The following is a 26,524-nucleotide window of genomic DNA, read 5'->3' as shown; positions in this document are numbered from 1 at the left end:
TTATAATAGTCAATAATTCATCATAATGCTTTGTCGTTGGTGTTAAGTGTAACATATTTTCATACATTTATAAAAATCATTGCGCATCATAAGTAATTAATGCCTAACACACAATAGGATACTTGAAAATGCATTTAAAGACATAAGTCTGACACCCTCTCAAAACTAAAGACAATGTGTCAGAAGTCAGAAAGTTTTTAGTCACGGGTTTTTTTGGGGGAGTTTTCCCTTAGACGATGTGAGGGTCTAAGGGCAGATGGATGTCATATGCTTTATTTGTAAAGATTGGGTATTTTGCAAGGTTACTATCTGCAAGGCTGTAAGCTTCAAAAAGAAAAAAAACAGTGGACAGAAACTGTTGCAGCCTTTGAAATCCCCAGTGATTATGCTTTATGCTGACTAGCTAGATAGATAACCACCGTCCCCATCCCAAAATATTTGCAAGCTAAGTTAGCCACTGGAATGTTTGCTATCTCCTCACCTTCATGCTGATGTGAAAGTCATAAGTTTTATAGTCCACAAAACTCTGCCGGGGGTTCACAGGGAAAAGCTGTTTCACTCATCTCCCAAGATAATAGAAGCAAATGGGGATCAGGATTCAAATGTTCAAAAAGATACATAATAAAACCACAAAATGTCTCCGTACTGCTTGTCGGAAGTAATCCAAGTGTCCTGAAGCCCCTATGTGCCAAGTTGTTTTAAAAAACTTCACTCGCATCTTGTTGCAGCCTATACCTCCTAATTTGGGAGCCGCGCTTAGTATCTGCATGCCAGTGTTTATACATGCTACCAGGAAGGAGGTGGCATATAAACACTGGTGTGTAACTATCCCTTTAAGATCAAAGATCAAAAGATCAAATTCAAACACAATATGAATTTGTTGAATGTTTTAAAATGATCTTCCTTTGTTTTGCATGAAAAGAGTGCATGTCCAGTAACTCAGGCTAGATGCCACATTTATTTTCATATCAAACATGCATACACTCAGTGCTGCTTTTGTTCTAGAGTTGTAGCGCTATTTAAAAATCCCCAAAATGTTCACTGTCTTCTCAGTGATGCTACTTCATTTTGTTCTGCAAATGTGTGTGTTGCCCCCAGGTGGTGGAGGACTGCTACAACATCCTGAAGGAGTATGGCTTCCGCTTTGTGAGGAGGGGCCCTATCTTTGTGAAGGGGAAAGGAGAACTGCTCACTTATTTTCTAAAGGGAAGAGACAAACAAGGCTCATTTATCAACGGCTCCTCTGTCACTCTGCCACACCAGGTGGTGGACAGCTAAGGACTACACACACATACACACAAACATACACACACACACACAAACACTCCCCAGCAATCCCATCCAGTGTGTGATGCCTACAGAGCCAGGCAGAAGAGTTTTTGGAGAAGTCATATGCCTGAAAACACAAGACTTCACTGAATGTTTACAAGTAAAAAATGAAATACCACTGACACACTTCATACACACCACTTATTACTGAATACACACACACACACACACACATACACAGATGTCAGCTGTCTGTGGAAAGATGTGTGCCAGGAGAGATTATATTTACATTTGAATGTCATTTTCAAGCTGAAGCACAGAACTCGGAGCTTAAGGAGGTGGATCAATTAACAGAAGAGATAAGAACCTGAGTGCATCACAATAAAAGGCAGGAAGAGCAGGCATCCATATACACACTAAGATACAAACATTACAAAAAAAATCAAGTGGCCACATTAAGACAAGTGTATACAGGCTGGCAGCAGAAAAGTCCTAATGTGATGGAGATGAATGGTATTCCATCAGTAACAGAGTGTGAAGTAAGCTGCAGGTGTGTTCAGTCTATTCACACTCTCCTGTTACAAAACCAAAGTGATGTGTAACAGCTTCAACAACATTCTCCAACTTCTGATGCACTAAATCAAACAGGATCAATCTGTTTTAGCAGCTACTTCAAACTTCAGGGGCTTTCACAAAACCCCACAGTAACTGCCTCAACAACTGCCTCTCTGCAGGAGCGTTTCCCCAAAAAAGCTACATTTTTAAAAGTGTCTGCTGCTGCCACAGTCTGCGGCTGCAATGACAGGCAGGTGCTCGTAGTTGCATACTGTAAGCAAGACAACAAAATCACTTAAATTAACAAAGATTTCCACATATTTGGACAATTTAGCAGTCAGGTTTGGTGGGAATGTTAGCCTTGTAAAACCATCCTGATGAGGTGAGATCAGTTTTGTGTTTCTTTCCGTCGTTCAGTCTGGACTCCCTGCCACCCCAAACACTTTCAGGGTGCAGGAGTTACTCACTTAGATAGAGAAACTCCTTCAGCCAATCCTGTTGTTAGCACTAGCCTCTACAACACAAATACATTGTCAACTTGACAGTAACAGTAGATCTAAAACATACAATTTATATATATTTTACCATTTGTATGTGACATGTTTCTCATTAACAACAATCCTCATTAATATTTCACGATACACTGGTGTTGCCAACATATTTTGGCATTTCTCCTTCAGCAGCCAGCTGCCTCTGGGCTGCTGAATACCAGCTGGCAGCATCCTTGTTGTCTGTCTGAAGCATGTGAACACTGATCTGCATGGCCGTGATCTTCAGCTTTGCAGCCTCTCATATCTGCTCCTCCATCAGCCAGTCACAGGCCAAACAGCAATGAACATTGGATTTGTACTGGGGAACATCTCCTTTATCACCAACAGAGCCAGATTATAAATCAAGCTTTTGCCAATTCCAGTCACAAGAGCAGTGAAAAAGTATTTTTCTTCAAAAACTCTGAGCGCAGTTTAATTGTTGTGATCAACTCTATTACTGAGTTACCTTCACTTATGGCTGTGTTTACTCTGCTAATATTAGACTTAGTGCTTGTTGCTTCAGGAGCTGCAATTTCTGTTCACCAAGCAGCAGCCTGCATATCACGTCATTAACTACAAAGCAGTCCCTGATTGACTGCTTATGTTTCCAACTATGGTGTGGACAGGATTGTATCTTCTGGAAAGAGTTTGGGGCGGCAGAGAGTCCAGACTGATACAGAGAAACAGAATGTTGAGCTCATGTCACCAGACACCAACACTATCAGCTGCTTTGTCTAGTTTTCTGTCTGCTTCCGTGATGTATTTGATCGGCCAAATGTAGGTGGAAACGGCCTGAAGTCCAAAATGGTAATTGCCTTGCTCCAAACTGATATCCCTGTGTTGCCTTCCTCTTACTGAAATGACTGAAGGCAGTCAGTCACCATGTGGTGATTTGAAAGCATCTTTAGGGCTGTTGTGGTTATATGGCACCTTAACTATTCAGCTATCAAACCCTCATTAAATTCAGTTTCTGTCATATTTCAACCTGCTGCATGACAGATTGAGGTTTTGGAGTTACTCAAATGAAAATTGAGTTTTGAATTTGAGCTTTTAGCATGAGGATGACTATTCAAATTAATGTCATTGTATTTAAATACAGTGATGGGCTGTATCTCTTTCCATAAACATCTCTCGGACAGAAACACACACACACACACACACACACACACACACACACACATATGCACACAGAATCACGGCCTTTCTGCATACACAGCAGTTGTGATGCCATGTCCTCAGCACATTAACACGATGTGGCTTTTGGACGCCTGACCTGAATTCTGGACCGTTCTACTTTTACAAAATACTTCCATGTAGGGAAAGCTGACAGACTGATCTGAGCTCAGATTTCCCGATCTGATGAAGAAGAGGATTTGGAATTGGACCGATGAGAGGCCAGAGAGTGACGATACAGACTGATCTGCCACCTGCTGCTGCCAACGTGTGCTCGTGGGTGTGTATTATAGTGTGTGCACATAGTGTATTTTTCCACAGTCAAAGTATTCTTTCTCCTTGATTCTGATCTGGGAACAGGTCCGACGTGTAGGTAGTTCGTGCCTCGGAGCTGTGTGAACATGAAGGAGAACACACGTGTGTTCTGCGTGTTTTGGGGGAGGGACAGGTGACGGTGTGCGGAGGAGCACACATGGAAGAAATATTTTATAAATGATTGTGGATTGATGGAAGTGCCTATCACCACTGTGATCATCATGTTTTATTAAGTTGAAGTATTCCAGGACCCTCTGTAGGCAGGGGACATTCTTTGAGCCCTTTCACAAAGCTGTCAAAGTACCATTCTAGTTTCTTTCAGCTTGCTCTGGTCATAAATTTTATCAGTTATAATAACATTATAAGCTGAGATCTGGAAACACGGTGACATCACCAAAAATACGTCTGTTAAAAAAAAGGGGCCATATTCACAAAGTTTCCTAGTACAAGAGTTGCCCCTGATGGCAAAATTCCAAGAAAAGTCTTCAAGATAAAAGTTTTTCACAAAGCATCATAGTCTGTAAGAAGGTGAAAAACTGTTAGGAGTAGGGAGGAGGACTCTTAAGAGGTTTAAGAGTTTCTGAAGCAGAGGAGAAAATGGTAAAAAGACAAAGAGGAAGGAGAAATATTCTCCAAATACTTAATTACAGTCAGAACACTGCAGATTAGATGGTGCAGGGATAATGTTTTTGGTCAATTTTATTTGAGTTGTCCTCATATCTCCCACCCAACACAGTACTGACAAAATGACAACTGGAAAAATACGAAAGTGCAGCAGAGTGATAACTCATGCAAAGCTTTCAGTCTCAAAATGTGATACATTTAATTTTATTTCCACTGGGTGTCCATACCTCGCAGGCTCTCAAAACGACATGTCTGCGACAACAAATCACATCTATTAAAAGAATGCATCATACCAAGCAACAGGGTCAACCACACCTTCTCACTAAAGGCTCATTCCCACTGTACACAAAAACCTGCTAACACCGGCTAACATCTGGCTTTATAATGCAATGAGAATGTGTACGATTGGCATTCACACTCAGGTAAAATGACTCTGCAGTAGACATGGGTTTTTATAACCTCCGGCTCCAATCGGGCTGTCCTTAGTAAACATCCATCACGGTTAAATGGTACATGGACTGTGCTTTTCTAGTCTTACTGACCACTCAAAGCGTTTTAACACTACATGTCACATTCATCTATTCACACACACATTCACACACTGGTGGCCGAGGCTACCATACAAGGTGGCACCTGCTACTCGGTAATCATTCACACACACTCACACTCCGATGACGCAGCATCGGGAGCAATTTGGGGTTCAGTATCTTGCCCAAGGATACTTCGACATGCTGCCTGGAGGAGCTGGGGATCGAACCACTGACCTTCCAATTAGAGGATGACCCACTCTACCTCTGCCACCCCATTAACAAACCCCATTAACAAACCCACGTCCTGTTTCAACCTTAACCTGCTGTACTTACTGTAGTTTTGTGCAGCTTTTTTGGAATTATAGTCAACATTTCAGGTGCACTCACTTTCAGTTTAATCTCCAAATAAAATAATTTAAAATCATCTGGTTAAAGTATTAACTTCTGTCTAACCCGTCTGAATGTCTGACTCCTTGTGTTCTCAGACCCGTCAGACCTGTTTGAGTGATGTCACACTGACATATGATCTCGGCAATGAACTTTGTGAGTACAGTGTTAGAGAAGCCTCAAGCTGTCATTAACTAGGACTGTATTCACAAACATTCAGAGAATCCTCTTTGAGAGCTCCAAACTCAGCCTGAACATTTCTTCGAGGTAGTTCTAGTTTAGGAGTGATTTCGGAAAAATCTCAGAGCAACTGTAAGCAATGAAATGACAGAAGCTCTGATCTTAGTGAGGAGGTTTGGGTGACTCTATTGCTAGGTAAAATGCATTCTGACAAAAGTTGTGATTAGCTAAGCAATAAAATAGAAGAAATTAAAATGTCCTGTTAGTGATAATGGGCACAGAATAGGCAGTAAAATTTTAAAAAATCATGGAATTTACTTTCTGTTCAGACACAGTGTTATGAACATGTCTATGGAATAAATTGTGAGCCATACTTTAAAAGAAACCAACAAAATGTTTGAGAACACAGCTACAGACACAGTAACATGCTGATAGGCGTTTGATTTATTAAGTTTACTGGTATTTACTAGGCGTGTTGTGATCACTGTATATCTAGCCTTATATTGTTGGGTGGAGGATGTGAGCACATCTCTTATCAGATCCACCACAAACATTTTCCCTGCACTATCTAATGTGTAGTGTTAAGAGAATATTTCTCCTTCCCATTTGGCTTTCTGCCATGTTCTCCTTTGCTTCAGAAACTCCTAACATTTTTTTACTTTAGGGCTTTAGGGGCTTAGGGGCTTTGTGAACAACTTTCATCTTAACCTCATAAAACCTCATAATTTCAAGATTTTCTCTGAGTTTTTTTCTTACTAGGAGAAACTCTTTGTACTATGAAACTTGGTGGACGCAGCTTCAGGAATTTTCCTTGAACTGCAGTGTGGTCATATGAGAAAAGAAGGCTGTAACAAAATTATTTTAAATACATTGTAAAGGTGTTATATTTCATAATGTAACAAATCCTGGTCATGGTAATTCTAAGTGCTAAATCATAGGTAACTGGACTTGCTTAAGTTGAATATGATTCAGCTCTCATCCAAGAGGTTTCTTCAGTTCTAACAGACTGGTGGGGAGTCGCAGGCTTTACCTGGAACGACCCTGCTAAACAGAGGAGGTGGACTACGACGCCACTTATCAGCCACTAACAACACTGTCAACAGACAGCTTAAAACCCATTTGCACCTGGACACTTACATGACAACGGTTCTTGCATGAAACATGAAACTTTTGTTGCCATTTGGCCTTTCATTCACATGACAGCAGCGTTTTGGGGTTCTGAAAACACAAACTTTTGAAACCAGGTTCCAGAGTGAAATCTTTTGAAAACGGCGCCCTGGCAATGTGTGGATCCTGTGAGAACGATGACATCATGGCTGCACTTACATACATACATGTGGTGTTCTTCTATGGTGTTGTCATTACAAGTTTAAACCACCAACTGCTGGCCCAGCTGCAGGGTTTTTGGTTGCTTTTGCAGATCGCTGTACATGAGGATCGTTTTCAAAATTTTATCATATGAACGCAATTTAGAAACACAGAGGAAAGACTTTTCATTTTTAGTATGGCTGTTCTTGTCGTAACGTGGCCTAACCCTGGAGACCCACATGATGTCCAGGTGGGTCAACAACTCAATGTGAACTCAGCGACTCAGTGAGGGTTCACACCCTCACTGGGTTTAAAGCCGCAACTCCTCACCAGTGCATTTAAAACTGAAGAAGCCTGGGGCGTCCGGTGGCTGAGTGGATAAAGCAGGGCCTCGATTCCCGCTCGTGGCCCTTTGCTGCATGTCGTCCCCTCTCTCTCTCTTCCCCTTTAACATTATTGATCTGTCCTATCTAATAAAGGCTAAAAATGCCAAAAAAAATAATCTTAAAAAAACTGAAGAAGCCTCTTGGAGGAGAGGTGAAATGTCCTCAAGAAACTCAAGCATGTCCAACAGCCTATGAATTAGCTCCTCACATTCATGATGTAAAATGATGACAGCAACAAACGGTTCGAATACATGATGTTGAGCTTGTCGCAGCCTTCTACATTGTTTGCACATGATTTGGATCATTCCCATTCTGTCTCCATATAAACCTGCAGTCTGGATAACCACATGTGATAATGAGGCCTTTGTAGGACAGTCCTGTCCCACCACAGTGCTGCTCTTAAGCAACAGTTTCCACCTTGCTGTCATCCATTACCATCCAATAGGGGACCTTTCAACTTGCTTATTTCTTCAGAATGTGGTCAGACTGTACAGGCCTTGTTCACACATGACTGAGGTCTGATCACACTGTGAGCCAAATCACCTCCAGATTTGCATTCTGTGCGCATTTACACCTGCATTACCATGTGAATTTCTGATGCAGATAAAGCATCAGATACAGATCTCATGGTAATACCAGGTATGCACGGGGGCTTACTTTTCTGGTGAATTATGGCCTGCAGTTTGCTATCGTGTGTTTGTCATTTTAGTCTCCGCTTGCTTGGTCTTTATATTCCAAAATGATCATGGATGTGTACTGCAGACAGGTACAGGGGTCTGCATATGCTAACATTTTCACACATGTGGTCTGTGTGATCCAAAAACATCTTTGGTCCACACAGAAATCTGCAAGCAGTCTACACAGACCCTCACAGGACTTGGCTGGGGGAAAATATGACAGCAGTGGGTGGGTTTCCATTACAGACTTGCACAAAACTTAAGCGATATTTTTGAAATATTGATAAAACACAATTTTTAGATGACTATGTTTCCATTGACTGATGTTCTGTGACTTCTCCTCTGGTGATAACATTCCATGAAGCATGGTGATGGATGTTCAAAACATTAGCAGTTTTATTTGTATTGCAGCCACCACACTAGCTGTCATTATTTCCAATCCAAGGTCACGTAGGCGTGTTATGTAGCCATCATGGAAAGGCGAGTCCCTTATACGTGGGAGCGGCCACATATGAGGGATTTCTGAATGTTATAGTCAACTATTTCACAGAGGAATTATTGATTCAAACTTCTGGCTAATCCCCTCAACTTTTGAAGCGATGCAGTAACACCTCTTGTAGCGCCTGCAGCATCATACCTGATGGAGCCAGTTTCTACTGACAAGCACATAGCCATAGCATCATGTGACCTAGAAAAGCCAAAATAGGGTTTCCAATTGCAGTTTGGATATATATGGCTTTTTCAAATCACCTGAAATACCACCTCATGCCAGCGTAAAACCTTTGTTAGTGATATATGGGAGGGTTTTTTTTTTTAATTGACATGTTTCCATCAGGTGTATTTAGTATTCACCATCTCAGTTTGTTGAGGGTTAATGGGAACCTGCATACTGGAACATGTGGTCACACAGTCTACTCATAAGAGGATATGTCCTCTCACAGCTTTCGGATGTCTCAGCAGTTGAGTCTTCTTGTCACCTCTACCTAAGGTGGAAGTAAGATAGAAAGGCTTGATGCTTAAATCGACATGATAAATTAAGGTACACTGGAAAAGATTGTCACTTGAAGCTTAGAAATGTGGAAAAACATGTTGGTCTTATGATGAGAGTTTGGAGCAGTTGTAAGGCAAACTGTGTGCTGGAAGGAGGTGAGCCAGTCTGCTGACATGCTGGGACTGCTGCCCGTCATGGCACTTCTTTTTAGTCACAAATCTCATGTTGCTTCTGACTAAACACCAAATGAGATTGCTGAGAAGGTCTAACTCTCCCTGAAGTTTGTATTTGGGACGTACGAGGCGCTGACATGACAGCAGTGACAAGCAGAAGAAAGAGCACACCCAGCCGGCAGGAAGCAGATGGACTGTGTGTGTTTTGGGTGGAGGTATATGTACACTGATCTGTCCTCTGCTGATTGTAAAGCCTGTACATGTCTCTGTAGAGTGGGATGAAGTGCAATAGTTTCTTCTTCGACAAACCTGATGCTCTCCTCTCTAAAGGAAAGGTTCAATCATTCTTTCCCCTTTAATTCATATTTTTATAATGTTCTGTATGAGTTTAGTTCTATTTAAAGAAAGGGAAGAGGACTGAGTGTCCTCACTGTACATAAAGTTTAGACAGTGTTTATTGTTTAGATGTATTTATTGGAAATGACAGGGACATTGTTGTTTTTTACACAGATGTGAAAGTGCCAATAATAAAAGAACAGCTTCAGATGTAAAAAGCCAAACGTGGACCACGGCTATTCCCTGATGTGTATTTAAAAGAATCTCAGGCTTGGGAATAAAAAAGCACTTTGAATAATGTGTCATGATTCCAGCTTTTGGTTGCAACTGAATTTTTTGAGCTAAGTAACAACACGAGAACACTGAGAGGCCATCTGGAAAGGCCCGTGCCAGCAGAGCCAGCCGATGGTAACAAAATGATTCAGTGGTGTGGTTCTAGTTGTTGTCAGCGTTCAGCTTCTACTGTTCACAGTTTGATTCCGAACTCTGATTCCTCTTCACAGTCTTTGTGATTTGAATTAGGTATACTGTAGGTCTACTTAGCCTGTTCTGAGCAGCTGATCCCAAATCTTTTTTGCTTTTTTTATGTTGAAGACCTTCTCATTAAGTGGTCCCTCTTTCATTTCAGTTGTCATCATAAGGTGAGTTATTAAAAATAAATAAATTACGATGAGCCTCTGTGTCATGATTACTGCACAGTGAGTGATACTGAAGAGCTCATCAGCTCTGCTGTCTCAACATCAGCACAGGTGACTGAGTTTGAGCAAAGAGGCCAATAAGAGCATCAGCTAATGAGTCAGGTGTAAAGGCAGAATCTCTGGCATCGCTGCTGCTTCTCTTTGATTTTGGCTCGGTTTTAATTTGCACACACTTAGAAGTTGAATAAATTTAGCTCAGTGCTTTAGAAGAAAGAGAGAAAATACTTAACTGACCTTGGTTGTGAATTCTATCATCACCACAGCCAAGTTACACGAAACACAGCAAACAACCCAGGAGCACTCACAAAGAGGTAGATCACCCCAAATAAGAAAACTACAACTACAACTACAGCTACTTTAAATAGAAATTAAAATAAAAGCTGGGACCATACTCCATCACTAAATCCACTGAACACAAATGCAAACACAACAAAAGTGCTGGGTTTGAGTTTTTGGTCAGTATATTTGATTGCAGTACCTTGTAATATGCTGTAGCCAGCATTACTACATACTGCACTGTATAATGAATGTATGCAGAGATACAGTTCCGTTACACTTGCAAAATTACAACCTGTAATTTAGATATTAATATTAAACTTATAATTTATAATTTATGTCCAAATTTGAATTAATCTTTTTCTGTATAACTCTTACTGCAATATGGAAGCAATTGAAGTAACACCAGTGGTATAATGTGCTGATATTGAAATACGGAGCCACATTATTAGTATAATTTTAATAATTATTAAATAAAATTTAATATCGGTTTTGACTGAGGCCTACATTATGCCTAATAAGGTAAACAGAGGAGCACAGCGCCCCCTTCGGCGACGCAGCCCGCGCAACAAGACGTGAAGGAATTTCCGCTGACGTCACTGCGTATGTCCATAACAGGGCTGCAGCTGTCTGAGAGCAACAATAACAAGCTCTACCCAACAACTTCACCGCGGCTCTAACGGTACCTGACAGCGCCAAACACCACCGAATTTCTCACAATGCGGCTGTCGAAATAACTCAGGCCTCTGTTTCTTCGTCGTCCGAGTCGAAAATCAGGTATCGTCGCGGCCACCGCCTCGGAACAAACACGGAGACTCGGCCGCAGGGGGAACAGGGCAGTTCGGGGCTGCATCTGGGTCAGTGGGCCTGTCGGCGGCAGGACCGGAGCTTTTTGTTCTCCCCGCAGTGTCCCGTCGCGCCTGTCATCTGTTTAACTCCACACCGTGTTACCCGCATAAACCGTGAGAACATGCAGGCTAACGGGGCAGGACAGGATCGAGACTCAGAACTGTCCTGCCGAAATGGTGCGCAGAACGGTGAGTCGTCCTCCACCGGAGCGGCTCACTCCAATGGACTTCAGTCAGTCAGCAACAATGGAAACACTGTGAGCAACAATAACAACAACGGAGTGTCAGCGCAGCCCGCCGCCAACAACAGCAACAGCCCGGCGGACAGCAACACGGGCGGCAAGAAGAAGAAGCGTCTGTCTCAGTGCGAGGAGGATGTCATCCGGCTCATAGGACAACATCTACACGATCTGGGTCTCAAGTAAGTCAGCCAGTTCAAGTAAGTTACGTTGTCCTCAGCCGGTCGAACCTGTCCTCACAGCTGTCACATGAATTATCGCACTCAAATCCATCATGCAGGCGGGACAGGCATGGAGGGAGGAAAACATCCCAAAGCTCTGTTGAAAAATCCGGCAGCTCGATGCTGGCCTGTATATCAGCAATGCGTTAACATGAACAGATACTACTGAGTACATGTGAGAACTCTGAAGGACACAGGTGGATGGTGCTCCCACATAACCCCGCAAGCAAACAAGTTTTTATCATGTGTTTGGGCCTCTGGTCCGCAGTGGAGGAGACAGTCCCGCACAGGATTGAAGTTTTTAATGGAATTTAAACTGGCTGGCTTTCTTTTTAGCATAGAGCTACAATCAAGTAACCGACTAGTTGAAAAGTATTTATAGCCTTTAACACCCTGATCAACATCAGTTTTCTTGTGCTGCATTCAGACGCCTTTCACATGCACTCAAACCGCTGACACATTTGATTTCTTTCAAAAACATGGGAAAAACATACTGAGCAACTTGGCACAAAATGTCCCGCAAACTGAAAAAATAAAATAAAACAAAACAAAATACTACTACAATTACTACTTTTGCTACTATTACTACTACTGCTACTACTAATAATAATAATAATACTAAGAAGAAGAAGAAGAAGAAGAAGAAGAAGAATGGTTATTATGATACCATTACTACTAATTATAAGTATGATCTGAAAATTAGCTGGGTGTGATTATTAGATATGATCAAAAAACAAAACATGGAAAAAATGTCCAGAAAGCTTTATTTATATTCTCTTATACATTTAAAATGATGCAGCAGATTTTTTAGCATTTTTTAGCATTATTTTTTTTGTTTAAACATTTTCTCTTGGTAATTTTATTTTTTGTTGTTCACTGTTTCTTTTTTCTTCTTTGTTTTTGTTGCTTATTTTCAGGTGATTTTCTTGTAATTTCTTTTCACTAATTTTTTGCTAACATTTCGACCATTTCTGTTTACATTGCTCATCACCCCCTTTCAGTGTTTTCAAAAGAAATCAATTTGCTCAGGTTTCGAAGGGTTAATTAATCAGCAAATAATTTCATTATCGATTTGATATTGGTTTGAGCATTTTTTAAAGAAAAATGTCAAAATTATCTTATTCTATACTCTTTAATGTAAATGTTTTTGGTTTCTTTCCTTCTCATGACAAGACACTAAATTTCTTTAGTTTGTGGACAAAACAGGACATTTGATGACCTCAAATAAGGCTTTTGGCATTTTTCACCATTTTCTGACATTTCATAGACTAAACACCCTATTAGTTAATTGAGAAAATAATCAACAATAAAACTAATTGTTAGTTGCAGCATTAGTTTGACAGAACGTGATGTAGGATGATGACAGCAAGCATACCTTTACAGTCAAATACAGCTTGGTGGATATAATTGACACATTTAAGAGATGCTCCTAAACATTTAGAAAAAATGTCAAAAGAAGGTTGAACCTGCCTCAGCTGATCACCCTTCATGGCCTAAATCCCTGTTATGCTATACTGTAGGACCAACAGTATGGTGCTCAGAAAGATAGATTCACTGCAGATATCTCTTTCCCAGTCTAAGTTTACAATGAAAAAAATCTCATTTTGGGGCCCAATGGCATCACCCGACAGACCCAGAAGTTGTAATTACACAGTTTGGCTAGTTTGGCACAAAACTGTTTGGAGTATGGCAGTCTGCCATACTCTGTTAGTTAGGGCCTGAGCACAGACCAGTGCAGGACCTTCTTGGAATGCAAGGAATTATTATTATTATTATTATTTTACCAAAATAATTGCATTTTTGGAGCTCTAAATATGCTCAAAAACTCATGAAAGTTAGTACGGTGAAAAATTTGGTCTTTTGGGGCAAAATGGCTCCACATCGCCCCCTAATGTGTAGCCCCTATAGGAAGTTCATATAAAGTGTCACCTACAATTACGAAATTCGGTACATTCATGTATCATGCGGAGACACACATAAAGCCTTTTGGACCCATCCCTCAAACCCAGCAGGAAGTCGGCCATTTTAAATTTTGTGCTCATTTTGGGTGATTTCGGGCCTTCTAATTTTGCCATGTTTTCCTATAAGATTCATTCGATCGACTTCAGAATTGGTGTGTTTAGTTACCACAGGTTTGCGCAAAACTTTTACGGTTTTCCAGTTAAGTGGCAAACAATTTTAGTGTTTCGCCATACAACAGAAAATTGTTGTAACTTTGATGTACATTGTCTTATCTGCCTGAAACTTGAAAGTTTGATGAGGGTTGCGCCCTGAATAGATCTGTATGCTAATTTTCACTAGTCATAATAGCACCACCTACTGGCAACAGGAAGTAAGCCTTGAGGGACAATTATCATTGAGTTTACTTGATATTTACATGGTTTGGCGAACAAACGATGTACACAAAGACAACATGGAATTTGTCTCTCCTCCACTGCCACCTTTTGGCCGCTGGAAGTACTACACCATGTGAAGTAGCTCACTCCAGGGTCCAAACTCTTTGCTTATATTATCCGACGTTCACAGAAATGAACAACTGCTTTAGCTTAAGTCCTACCAGTACCCCGACATAGGTGGGGGTGCTAGGGCCTGTTCATCGCTGCTTACAGCTTTAATTTAGCTTGAAACTGCTGAACTAGCATACTACCATACAAAGACACTCTTCACTATAAAAAATACAAGCACAGAAACAAATAAAGTTGCAAGCAGTGATGAACGGGCCCTCGCACCCCCACGCAAGTCAGGGTTAGGGGCGTAACTTCAACTGTCCAGATCTTTAATTCTAGTGAAAGTTGGAGAAAGTACGCAGTGTGAGAGTTTGGACCCTTAAGTCAGATATTTCACATGATGTAGTACTTCCTGTGGATGTCGCTGGAGGCCACACAAAATCTAAGTCATCTCGGTCTACATCATTTGGAGACCACACAATGTGAATTTCATGTACATTAAAGGATAGTTGTGTTACGAGGCTTACTTCCTGTTGCCAGCAGGTGGTGCAGTGAGTATTGTATTTAAATGACATGTTGATGTGTGCAGGGCTGAAGCCTGATCACAACTGTGAAATCTGAGGCCAATCAGTCGATGCAAAGTGAAGTTACAACATCTTCCTTTTTGGCGGCGACCACTGGGTCTCCATGGAAACGGCGTTCATGGAAGAACCTATACTTCAGAGGCAGGCATCATTAAGGTCGTGAAGGTTTTGTCACCAGATTTGAAGTCAGTCGGATAAAATCTGTAGGAGCAGACCATCAAAGAAGAAAGCATGTAATTTCCATGACATTTCATGTTGCCAGTAGGGGGCATTATAAGTAATGATGGTTGTCATATAGATGTGTTCAGGGCAAGACTGTCATCAAACATGAAGTTTGGTGAAGATTGAACCATTTCCCTTATAGTTATAAAATACTTCCTGTACTTCCTGGTTAACGGTAAGACATGGAAATGTCTGGCCCAGAAACGGCCACACGGTGTGACGAAAACTCACAAATGTAATAACGTTTTATGTCCCAGGCCTTCTGAGAGGATGTTTTCATTTTGAAGTCAATCGGATGAAATCTGTAGAAGGTCTAAAAATTGCGACCCCTGAAAATGGCCAAAAATACGCCAAAAGTGAACATTCAATTCAAAATGGCTGACTTCCTGTTGCGTTTAGGGTATGGCTCCAAGAGACTGTTTTGTAGGTCTCGGGCTGTTACACATGCCTCCCAAGTTTTGTAGCTCTAGGTGAAATGTACCACAGGGGCTGCTTCATTGAAATCTGTAGGGGGCGCTACAGAGCCATTTTGGCACATCAGTGCAAAAGAAAATCATATCAGATATCACATTTTAGGACTTCTGATGTGTGTGCCACGTTTGGTGAGTTTTGGTGCATGCAGTTTTTGATGTCATGTCGAAACATTGAAATTGACCACCCGACTTCGGTAACACCTTTCAACGAAGCTCTCAATATTGATTTTCAAACATCATCAACGTCTTAAAGATTTTTTAAAACCATTTTGAGATTATTTGAGTTAACCTGCTAGGAGCTGGACTTCTTAGTGTAAAACTTTGCCTTTCCTGTGCCAATAGGTGGCACTCTCATTATCGCTTAAAATTGTCATATAAATGTGTTCAGGGCAGGACTCCTATCAAACATGTGAAGTTTGGGTTATATTGGACAATTAACAGCAGAGTTACATACCACTTCCTGTTTACTTCCTGGTTCAAAACACAACATGCAAATTAGATGCCTCATACAGATCACACGGTGTGATGAAAACTCATGATTTAAATAACTTTTACCGTCAAAGGTCTTATGAAGGTAGCCATAACATGTGAAGTCAATCTGATGAAAGCTCTAGGACAAGTTTTAAAAATTATGACCCCCCTTGGTTTTACGGTATGGCCCCAAGAGACTTTTTTGTTAGTCTTTGGGTGTTGCCCAGGACTCCAAAATTTCACAGCTTTAGGTAAAACGTGCTGCAGGGGCTGATTCGTTGAAAATCTGTAGGGGGCGCCACTAATACATTTCCTCCCACCGAGGCACAAGACCATTAAAATATCAAATTTTTCACAAGACCTGGTAAGTCTGCAAAGTTTCATGACTTTTGAATATGTTAAAGCCCTCAAAAAGACAATTTATTTGAGAAAATAATAATAATAATAATAATAATAATAATAATAATAATAATAATAATAATAATAATAATAATGATAATAATAATGATAATAGTAATAATTCCTTCAGTTTCAAGAGGGTCCTCACACTACTCGGTGCTCGGGCCCTATTATTAATAATTCCAAGAAATTCAAGAAATTTAATGTATAAATACCATCATTAATTTTTGTTCAACCCACCTGTTTTCCTCATCTCTTCATCACTGGTTAGTTACAAAAATTACTATGAAAAAAATCAAATGTGTCGCTCGTCCCTCTCAGTACATAGTGTCACACTTGTGTATAAGCTGGTCACATGAAAAGACTGTACATGTTCTATTTTCAGTGATTTTATTAAACATTGATCATGTGTGCTGAGGTATGCAGAGGTTATAATTATTATTAGTACTGGTATAGTTTTGTTTTTAGCATTATGTTAATATATTTGTCTTGTGCTGCGTTCATTGTTTGCAGTCAGACGGTGGACCTCCTGATGCAGGAGTCTGGCTGCAGACTGGAGCACCCCTCTGCCACCAAGTTCCGCAATCATGTGATGGAAGGAGAGTGGGACAAGGTGGATGCAAGTTATCTGAACTGCATATCCATACTCATAGGATTCTTTTGTAACTTCCTCTGCTGAGTCTTCTTTTATTTAGACTCAGCAGAGGAAGTCTAATTTGACAAAAAAAACTGATTGTTTTCATGTGTGATGTCACCATTAGTCAGTGTTTATCTATTAATGGGGTGATCAAATGTTCGACATACCCCAGTTTGTTTTGTTGATGCTTTATCCCTCTTCTTATTCAGGCTGAGAGTGATCTGAATGAGCTGAAGGCATTGATGCATTCTCCAAGTGCTATAGTGGTAAGTGGCAGTACCCCACAATCCTCAGAGCACTGACAGAGGGCTGTGTCTCTGTGCTGTCTCATCAGTAAATAAATGTTTCATGTGTCGTTCACAAACACAACAATCGCAGAATTGTATACTGACGAAAAAAGTGGTCAAAATGTTTATGTGCAAGAGAATGAATAAAAAATATAGACTTTTCGAAGTAAATTAAAAGTGCTACATTTAGCTGTTCCTGCCCAATACGCTAGAGTTTCCCAAACATTGATTTGTGGCAACTGCCATAGTGTTAACATCGACAGCCACGTATTGATTTTCTTTTTTTTTTATGCCTCCATGCTGGTGATAGCCGAGGCTTCAGGCATTATGTTTATGGGTTCCTATAGTCGCGTTATCTGAAGAATGCCCTGAGGGAAGTTCTTCAATTCTGGCACAATTATTTGAGTAGACTCAGGGATTAACTTGTTTTGGCGGCCATAGGTCAAGGTCATCTTGCATTCGTCTCATTCTTGTGAACGGGATATCTCAAGAACACCTTGAGTGAATTTTTCTTCAAATTATCACAAACATTCACTTAGACTTAACAATGAGCTCATTAGAATTTAGTGTTCAAAGGACCTTGCGTCTGTCTCATTTTCACCTTGCCTTGAGGGAGTTTCCTCAAATTTGGCACAACGCCCATTTGGACTCAAGAATTCACTAATTAGAATCTGGTGGTCGCAGGTCCAAAGTGAAGGTCACTTTGAACTCATAAAACATGTTTTTAGCCATAATTCAAGAACCCTAGATGCCCAGCTTTAAACTGTGCTGATTGTATAAATTGGCTGTGCTGCCGGCACAATAAATAAATATACGAATAAACACAAAATATAACTGTAAGAATGTGATGTGATGCAATAGATTTTCACACTTCTTTCAACAGTTCACCGCAGTTTATTTCGCATTGCACTAGTTCTTATTTCAAAAAGTCTTTTTTTCCAAGGTGTCTATTTGACAATCCCATATTCCCACAGTAATGGTGATTTCCATCCCAAAGTATTCTTCAAGACAAAGCAGAGCAGAGACAGTTTAGGATTGGCCAGTCACCTCAACAGACAATCTCTTCAATCATGTCAAACTTACAAGATAGACAGTGATGAACAGGGAAATGTTGATAATGTTTTCATATTTGTTTTGGAAGTACAGTAACACAGGTTTTTTGTTCAAATCAGTTTGAAAGTGTTCCAAGAAAGATACAGTTTTATTAAGTGATGGACCATACTATAAACACTATAAACATTCACCAAATGTACACAACACAACTGGGGAATGTTTCAAATAAATAGAAAAAAATAAAAACTCAATTCAGTCATATATGTTGGTAATGAAGTATTGGAAATTGGGAGAATAGAACCATATTCTCTCTTGATGTCATCTGGGTAAATGTTGTAGAACACAACTGGGGCTGGGCAATTCATCAAAAATGCGTCAAAACCAACATTCAGAACCTCTTGCCGGTGTAATCTTGCCCATGACGGTTATTTCAGGTTTTTTAAAATTTTCTTATTCCTATCCCCACCGGGGTTGCCAACTCTCGCACTTCTGGGCTTTGACTTTAGAATACAGCTAATTATTTAGCAACTGAGTCGTCTGTGCTTCCATGGTGTCCTTATCGTGGATCAAACAGCTGATGGTCCAACAGCAGCGCAGTGAGACAGACAGCCAATCAGAGCGGAGCTTCTCCTCACAGCAAACACACACACCAAAGTGTCTGAATGAACAATATTCACAGGTGGAAAGTGACTTCCTTAGACTTCTAAAGACCACTTTATGTTAGTTTCAGGTTTTAGTCAGACTTTGGATGAATTATTTAGAAACGCCAGGATGCATCACTCCATGTCTCATCCAGCTGCTCGCGCTGAGCTTATTATTACCAAGGGCAGATGTAATGTTTTTGGGGCCTGGGGCCACAAGCACACGACCTTATTTTCAACCTTTCTCTAACTGAGGGTGTTGGAAGGCTATTGGCAGCTATAGAGGAAGTAGGCCTATTCAAAACTTTTTTTTTCCAAAGTTAAACAGTTAATAGCACAGAGCAGAAGTTGAAGTCAGAGTCCTGCAGTCAGGAGAGGTTGTCCTATTATGAGCTCAATGTATCCGAAGTTTGTTTAAGATGGACTTTTATTTCTTATATAATGCTGGATAGTTTAATAAATAATAATGCATCATCGTTCATTACACACCATGGTCACATGAAACCATGTCAGTGAACTACGAGGGCAAAATACAAAACAAAAAAAGCAAAAAACAAAATATTTGTTCATTAATCATAATCGAGATGAAGTGTTCAGTTCAACCTTTAATAACTAATGTCCTTGTTTAATGTGTGGCCTTGTCATCACCCTGTCCTCCTGTCCAGCGGATGAAGTTCTTGCTGCTGCAGCAGAAGTATCTGGAGTACCTGGAGGACGGGAAGGTCCTGGAGGCTCTGCAGGTCCTCCGAGCTGAGCTCACTCCTCTCAAGTACAACACAGAGCGGATCCACATTCTGAGCGGGTCAGTTCCCCAGCAGACAGGGACGCTGCTGATGGAAGCAGAGTTATTATTTACAACACAATGTCAAATGTTGCTCATTGTTTTTATGTTTGAGTTTAGCTTTTTATGCCTCTCCACTTGAGACAGCTGTGGTTAGAGGCTTTATAGTCACAGATTGTCCATCTGTGGAAATGTACATATGTATGTTTGTCTTTGTCCCATTCTTGTGAATGCAATAGCTCACATACGCATTGAGGAAAAATATCTTCTAATTTGGCAATAATGTTCACTTGGACTCAAGGATAATCACATTTTTAGTCATAACTCATACAATAATTATGACAAAATCTCCCACAAATGTCTGTTAGGATAAAATAATGAAGTGATGACTTTTAATGAAGCTCAACTTCACTGTGACACAATAACGTTCTAAAATTGGGTTCAATATCTTTGGTGCAAAGTTGACAGTTTGGCCTAAGAATGGGGCTAGAGGGATTTCTCAGTCCTCATAAACAATGAGAACATCAGACAGCATCTACTGGGGACCTTGAGCATCTCTGGATATTCTTGACATGAGATATAGAACTGTGGACCAGACTTACCAACATTCCCTAAAGTCACCAGGTCTTCTTGTGTAATATTTGTTTGGACCTTTTGCCAAGTTTTCCTCCTTTTAATGCTGTGAAGATGATACAACTGATATAGCTAGCCAAGTATTATCCCTAAAAAATTAAAAAATATATAATAAAAATACAGAACCAGGGAGATTAAAGTGGTAATTTACAAGATAAAAACATGGATATTCTATAAGATTATGAAGTCATTGCAGAAAAAAAACATGACATTAAAGTGACATTATTTTTTTCTTTTGTTGTCAAGGAACCACATTGCTTCACTTTGCAAGGTTGGGTCAAAATCATTACATCAGAGACACTGTCATGGTTGAACTTGTTACAGTGCACTAAAAAGATGAAATAAGCCATACTTTTTGTGAAAATACTTATGTAAGATATTAATTGGTATTTATTAGGTTGATTTTTGGATGTGTAACACCTCCCTTAAAAGCCTGATTTTGAAAATTGCATTTTGTTTGCAGAGTGGTATGTGGTATTATTAAGCGTCCAGTTCAGTGGCATTTTCCTGCCTGTTTTTTGGGGGTTTTTTTTGTTTTTTTTGTAGGAATAGTGGAGGAGGAGCCTTAATTGTATGAGTTGCAAGCATGACAGGATTGACTGCTGATGGAGAGGTGTGTGTGTGTGTGTGAGAGAGAGAGAGCTCACGGTAGAAGCAGGTGTGAGTATGTCTGACAGGAGATGAGAAACTGTCCTCGTGTGTTCTGCAGGTACCTGATGTGCAGTCATGCAGAGGACCTGCGAGCCAAAGCAGAGTGGGAAGGCAAAGGAACGGCATCCAGAACAAAGCTGCTGGACAAGCTGCAGAGTGAGTGCAGTCTGACTCAACTCATAGTTTTCTTACTACACACAGTTAACACTCTCTCTGTACTGTCATTACCATGTACAGCAAGAGCAGCTGCATCAACAGCAGTGGGTAGTCCTTGTGTACAATATATATTTGAAAATGTCAAGCTGCTTACAAGCTTACGTCTCAACCTGTGCAAACAACAACGTTGAGCAGTGTGCACATCCTGGCCATAACAATCTTAGGATGCAATATTACCTTGATTATAACTGGATGTAAATCTTTAGGCAGTATTAAAATATCATGTTTTCAGTTGCCCAATTGAAACTTATTTAATCACTTTCCTATTGTTTGGGACCGGCTTCACACTGGACACACCAAGAGCGCATTTCTCTGCACCAATCAGCAGCCATTCTTCTTCTCTGCTTTTTTCTAATCACATGGAGAGCTCTGTCTCTCTGTCCCTCCCTGCTTCTTTGTGTGTGTGTGTCTGTCTCTGTGTGTGTGCTCGTCTCTCTCCCTCTCTGTTTAGACACACTGGATGCATATTATATCATTTATATGATCACATTATTTATATCATATCCAACATATCCTTTATATTGTCAATAATAGAGTATTCAGTGTGTTTTCCTGCCAGAGTCGCTTATGGCTTGTGGAAAAATAGACCACACACCGAAACTGTTGCTGCAGATTGTGAGCCTGACACAGAGTGTGAGGCTGCAGCACATCCAAAATGAGTGGTTGAACTGCTTAACATGGGCTCCAAAAGCAAGCAGCTGGCGCTTGATGGAAAAGTGGTGGGCTTTGTAGCCTTTCCTTGGAGAAACCTCATCTTATTTGTAGCAGATAAACACATAAATTGACAATTTTGGCACCTAGCTACTTCTCTATAGATACACATACACGTCACCGCGACCTACACAGAGAATGGTGTTATGGGTAACTGTAGGACGCAGAGGATCACAGAGGGCAACGTAAACATATGTACAATTATAAATTGTACCCCCCCCCATGAGTCATTGTTATGAGCAACTTAAAAAGAAATTACCCCAAAATTAGCTAGAAATTAGTAAAAAGTTACAAAAAAGTAACGTCAAAATTAGAGGAAAAAAAGCAAAAAAGGAAAGGTGTTTTTTAAAAATAAAAAAACAGAAAATATGGGGAAATTACCTCAAAAAAGTGTTTAAAAATATGGTCATGTGTGTCCCAGACCACCTCGGCAGCTGGTTTCAGTGATCAGATCAGAAATGTGTCTTGGTGGCCATTAACGCTTGTGGTTCACGCTGTTCACTAATGATCACATAACCCAAGATGCATGTTAACAGCAGGTGTGAACAGGGTGTAAATGTTCTGAACTGATGAGAATCTTTCTGTGTTTAACTGCAGCATACCTGCCTCCGTCAGTGATGCTGCCTCCTCGCCGCCTGCAGACTCTGCTGAAGCAGGCGGTTGAGCTGCAGAGGGAGCGCTGCCTCTACCACAACACCAAGCTGGACAGTGGACTGGATTCCGTGTCTCTCCTGCTGGACCATGCCTGCAGCCGGTAAGAACCCACACCAGGGCTCCACACAGGCCTGTTTAACCTTTAGGTGCTGTTTGTCCCACAGCCATCAAAGCCTAAAAACATGCATTGTATTAATTCTAGGTGTCATTCTGGGCTTTTGGCCTGGAATTTGTCATTTTTACTATTTTCCATCCAACAAATGGCATTTTTTTACCATATTTGTTATGTAGAAAAAATGCATGCTGTTTCAACTAGGTGCACTGTTACAACCTATGTTACTGCTAATCATTGACATATCTCAGGCTGTGATCATCAAAAAAATCTACTTTGCATGTATTATATTGAAAATAGTTCATTTTTTGCGTGTGTTTTTTTCCTTATAAAAACATAGTGGCATCATGACAAAAACCTGGCAATTAAAGGGTTAAAATGCTGAAATGTAATGAATATTTGATATACATTATTATAACTGATTTTGGTTTGAAAAAAATAAAACTCAATAAAAGGAGAAAATTTGATTAATATATAATAATTTTTAAAAAGTGCATTTTGTGCGCAGTGCAGTTCAAGTGTGTGTAATATTAAAGTGGGCCCTGTGGGTTAAACAAAGTAATCAAGCTTTGATGTGTGTTTCCGGTAGTCTGCTATAAATACGTAATCCTTCAGTGTACATCATAGCCAATCATATTAGATAACTGTCAAACCAATGTATCTGACCATTTACATTGTTAAGTTGTGTTAGCATGATGAAGCTTGATGTCTACCTGTGCGTGTGTTTCTGACCTTTAGGAAACAGTTCCCCTGCTACACTCAGCAGATTCTCACTGAACACTGCAATGAAGTTTGGTTCTGCAAGTTCTCCAACAACGGCACAAAACTGGCAACTGGGTCCAAAGACACCACCGTCATTGTGTGGCACGTGGACACGGTGATCAATCATTTCCTCAGCATCAGTGTCACCTCACAGCACAGATAATGAGTTGAAAGAAACAGATTTTGACTGGTTTGTGTGTTGGTCAACAGGAAACCCAGCAGCTGAAGTTGATGAAGACTCTGGAGGGTCATGCTTACGGTGTTTCGTACCTGGCATGGAGCCCTGATGACACTTATCTGATAGCCTGTGGTCCTGATGACTGCTCTGAGCTATGGCTGTGGAATGTCCAGGTACAACATGTGTCACACGCTGTCAGCTGCTCATCGGCTTCCTTCTGTCTGACTCATTTGTGATCCACATTTAGAAAAATCAATCAAATATAACTACAGTGACAGTAGTTGAATGGCTGCTTCTGTTAGCTCTGTGGTGAACATTAATCAGCAGTGGGCCACTGGACAATCAGCTATGAGCTCAACTATGCAGAGGCCACTAGCATCATTCTGTAAGATTTTATTTATGTTTTTGTCTTACAGACTCTGAGGGTCTGTCCTGCAGGCTTTAAACAGCTGGAGAGGGTTCCTGTAAGAAAAGCCAGCATGTTATCACAGATGTTATGTACTAATACAGAAAGTGTAGAGTAGTTAGTACTGCAAAATTCTTAAAAGGGAACAGCGGCCATTTTTAAGAAATTATATTATTCAGGAGGCTGTATAACATGATGCAAAAAATACGACAACCTGCTCATGAACGTGCATATTGCCAGGGCGCTGGGAAACCAGTAAGTGTCAGCTAGAGCTGGGCGATATGGCTTCTAAATAATATCACAATACTTTTAAGTGATATTGTGATACATGATAAATATCACGATATTTTGAAATCTCAAAACTACTGTAAACTACTAAAATACAAAATAATTAAATGAACCACAGTTACAGATAAAGTAGCTACTGCCATAAAATACATTTACATAAAATACTGTTATAATAAAATTTAATTAAAACACTGACAAATATAAACAAATATAAAGTTAAATCAAGTGCTGCTATAGATTAATTGCAGTTAATTGTATTTGCAAGTCATAGTGGTGCTTTGTCTAACTTTTTATACCCAAACCACATTCAAATGACAGGAGGAGCTCCTCTTTTAGGGCCCTCTGACTCTTTCAGTCAGAGGCTGGATACAGGTACATTCAAGCAGACAGTGTGAGAAAAAAATGTTTTTTAAACATTAGAGTATGTCAGCACGCTCTCATTAAAACCCAAAATAAAAGCATGAACCTGAAAATGAGCAAAATGTGGGACCTTTAATATAGCAGTATGAAAATTTGAATTCATTGTTTATCTGCGGTTAACTATGCAGCTGCAGCCCTAATGTATTTTTTGCTCGTAATTAGAAACAGTGGGTTGTTAACTTCTCCATGACAACCAGCTGTCACAGTCTGTCCATCTGCCACTCACTCAGCTCACAACTGATTCTTCATGGTCAACAGGAACTCCCAGTCTTTGTAGCAGAGTGTACTGTCTATCTGCTGCTGCTGGTGACATCAGCTCAGCCCCCTGCTCTTTGCTGATATGTACAAGTCTCCTCAGCTTCTGCTGCACTTTGAAAAAATCTGAACTAATGCTTTAACAACAGCATCTATCTTACCCACATGGAAAAGGGTTTTTTCTTCACCCTCCTCCAGCCCTTCATGCTGGCTGTAAAAAGATCCCGGTAATGCTTTGTAAACTTCAGCTGAAGCTACTCTGAAGGTTTCCACAGATACTACAGTAGAGAGTTAGTAACACAAAGATAGTGTTGGTAGGAACTAAGAGTGAGCTAGAGCAAACCCAGATGTGGTGTTTTTTGTGTTTGTACCCTTTGTAGTTCTTTTCTATGTATTTGAACACAATCTGGCCAAAATCAAGATAATAATGAGTAAATCAGTTGAATCACTGTGCACAAAAAGGCTGAACTGCTTCTTCTTTTAATTAAATCTTCATTTTGAACAAGAAACAACACGTTTTGCTCACTGCTTCATCGGGTTTGTATAACAATGCACTACACCGTGTTTTATATGGGCTGCAGCTGCAGCTGCAGAGTCCAATCAGAAGCAGGGTGGAAAACCTGCTTAGTAATAGGCCATTTATGGTCACATATGCATGCCTGTTACTTCAAACTGTCACACCTTGTGTGAGCAAATGAAACAGATCCTATTATTACATATCAAAAATGATAGTTTGTCAGTAACACGTCATCTTAAAATATAAGACAGATTAACTACATATCCCTACATCATGGGGAAGGTAGTGAGAGGGGAGGAGGGAGTGTCCTGCCTTTCCTCTTCATCAATCTGGTTACATAATCTGTAAGCAGAAAAAAATCATTCATTAAATAAATTGCGATGTAGGAAGAAAGAACAATTATCTAAAATTACAATGACGATCAAGCTCAAAGAAAACAAATAAATTATAAGTGGGGAAATTAATCCAGTAACACAAAGATATGCACAAATTCAGTCAATATATAATAGATGTCCAACTTGATGAAGACAGAAGACAAGCTGTGAGGACTGACAGTGCTGTGCAAGAGGATGTGCCTTTGAATGTGTTCATCAAGATAATAATGACTTTTGATCAATATGCATCTTGTAACTTCTTAGATTCTGACTTATTCTTGTATCCCATTCGTGGGCACTGAACAAGACTTTTAGATCCCCCCACACTAACCCAGGACGGTTTGTGTATTCATGGTGTAACCCACCGGACAGTGTTTTAGTATTTTGCGTTTTTTTAGTATTTATTTATTTGCACAGTAAAAAAATCAACAAAATAGAACAGATTGTGCAGGTGAGATACAGAAAACCCCTAGAGGCATATAAGAGAATCTCACATCAAAATAAATTACAAAAGCAAATAAAGAGTCCCACAATATTAAAGCAAGTTCACTCTGCTGCAGTCTGGCAAGCGATCCAGAGGATCTCTGAGCAGCTTCTTTCCTCAGCTCCACCTCATCCTCTGCTCTCCACTATACA

At 40.2% G+C, this 26,524-nt stretch overlaps 2 protein-coding genes across 2 annotated transcripts in view; both read left to right on the top strand.

The window, feature by feature from the left end:
* adcy3a (adenylate cyclase 3a) overlaps positions 1-10,102 on the top strand; it is a 59,724-nt gene extending 49,622 nt beyond the window's left edge. The window contains exon 21 of the mRNA XM_042490203.2: positions 1,099-10,102. Coding sequence (XP_042346137.2) covers positions 1,099-1,278 — 180 coding nt within the window. The 3' untranslated portion in view covers positions 1,279-10,102. The remainder of the gene's footprint in view (positions 1-1,098) is intronic.
* An 892-nt stretch (positions 10,103-10,994) lies between these two features.
* Positions 10,995-26,524, top strand: part of wdr26a (WD repeat domain 26a) — a 30,922-nt gene continuing 15,392 nt past the window's right edge. The window contains exons 1-8 of the mRNA XM_042489825.2: positions 10,995-11,677; positions 16,826-16,925; positions 17,159-17,215; positions 19,596-19,732; positions 21,054-21,151; positions 22,520-22,676; positions 23,427-23,565; positions 23,661-23,801. Of these exons, the coding sequence (XP_042345759.1) occupies positions 11,379-11,677; positions 16,826-16,925; positions 17,159-17,215; positions 19,596-19,732; positions 21,054-21,151; positions 22,520-22,676; positions 23,427-23,565; positions 23,661-23,801 (1,128 nt within the window). The 5' untranslated portion in view covers positions 10,995-11,378. The remainder of the gene's footprint in view (positions 11,678-16,825; positions 16,926-17,158; positions 17,216-19,595; positions 19,733-21,053; positions 21,152-22,519; positions 22,677-23,426; positions 23,566-23,660; positions 23,802-26,524) is intronic.

Source organism: Plectropomus leopardus, chromosome 11 (genome assembly GCF_026936395.1).
Source record: "Plectropomus leopardus strain MGB_pleo_1.0 chromosome 11, ASM2693639v1, whole genome shotgun sequence".
Taxonomy (NCBI): Eukaryota; Metazoa; Chordata; class Actinopteri; order Perciformes; family Serranidae; genus Plectropomus; species Plectropomus leopardus.
The sequence above is the reverse complement of the archived record's forward strand: the minus strand, read 5'-3'. Positions and strand labels throughout refer to the sequence as shown.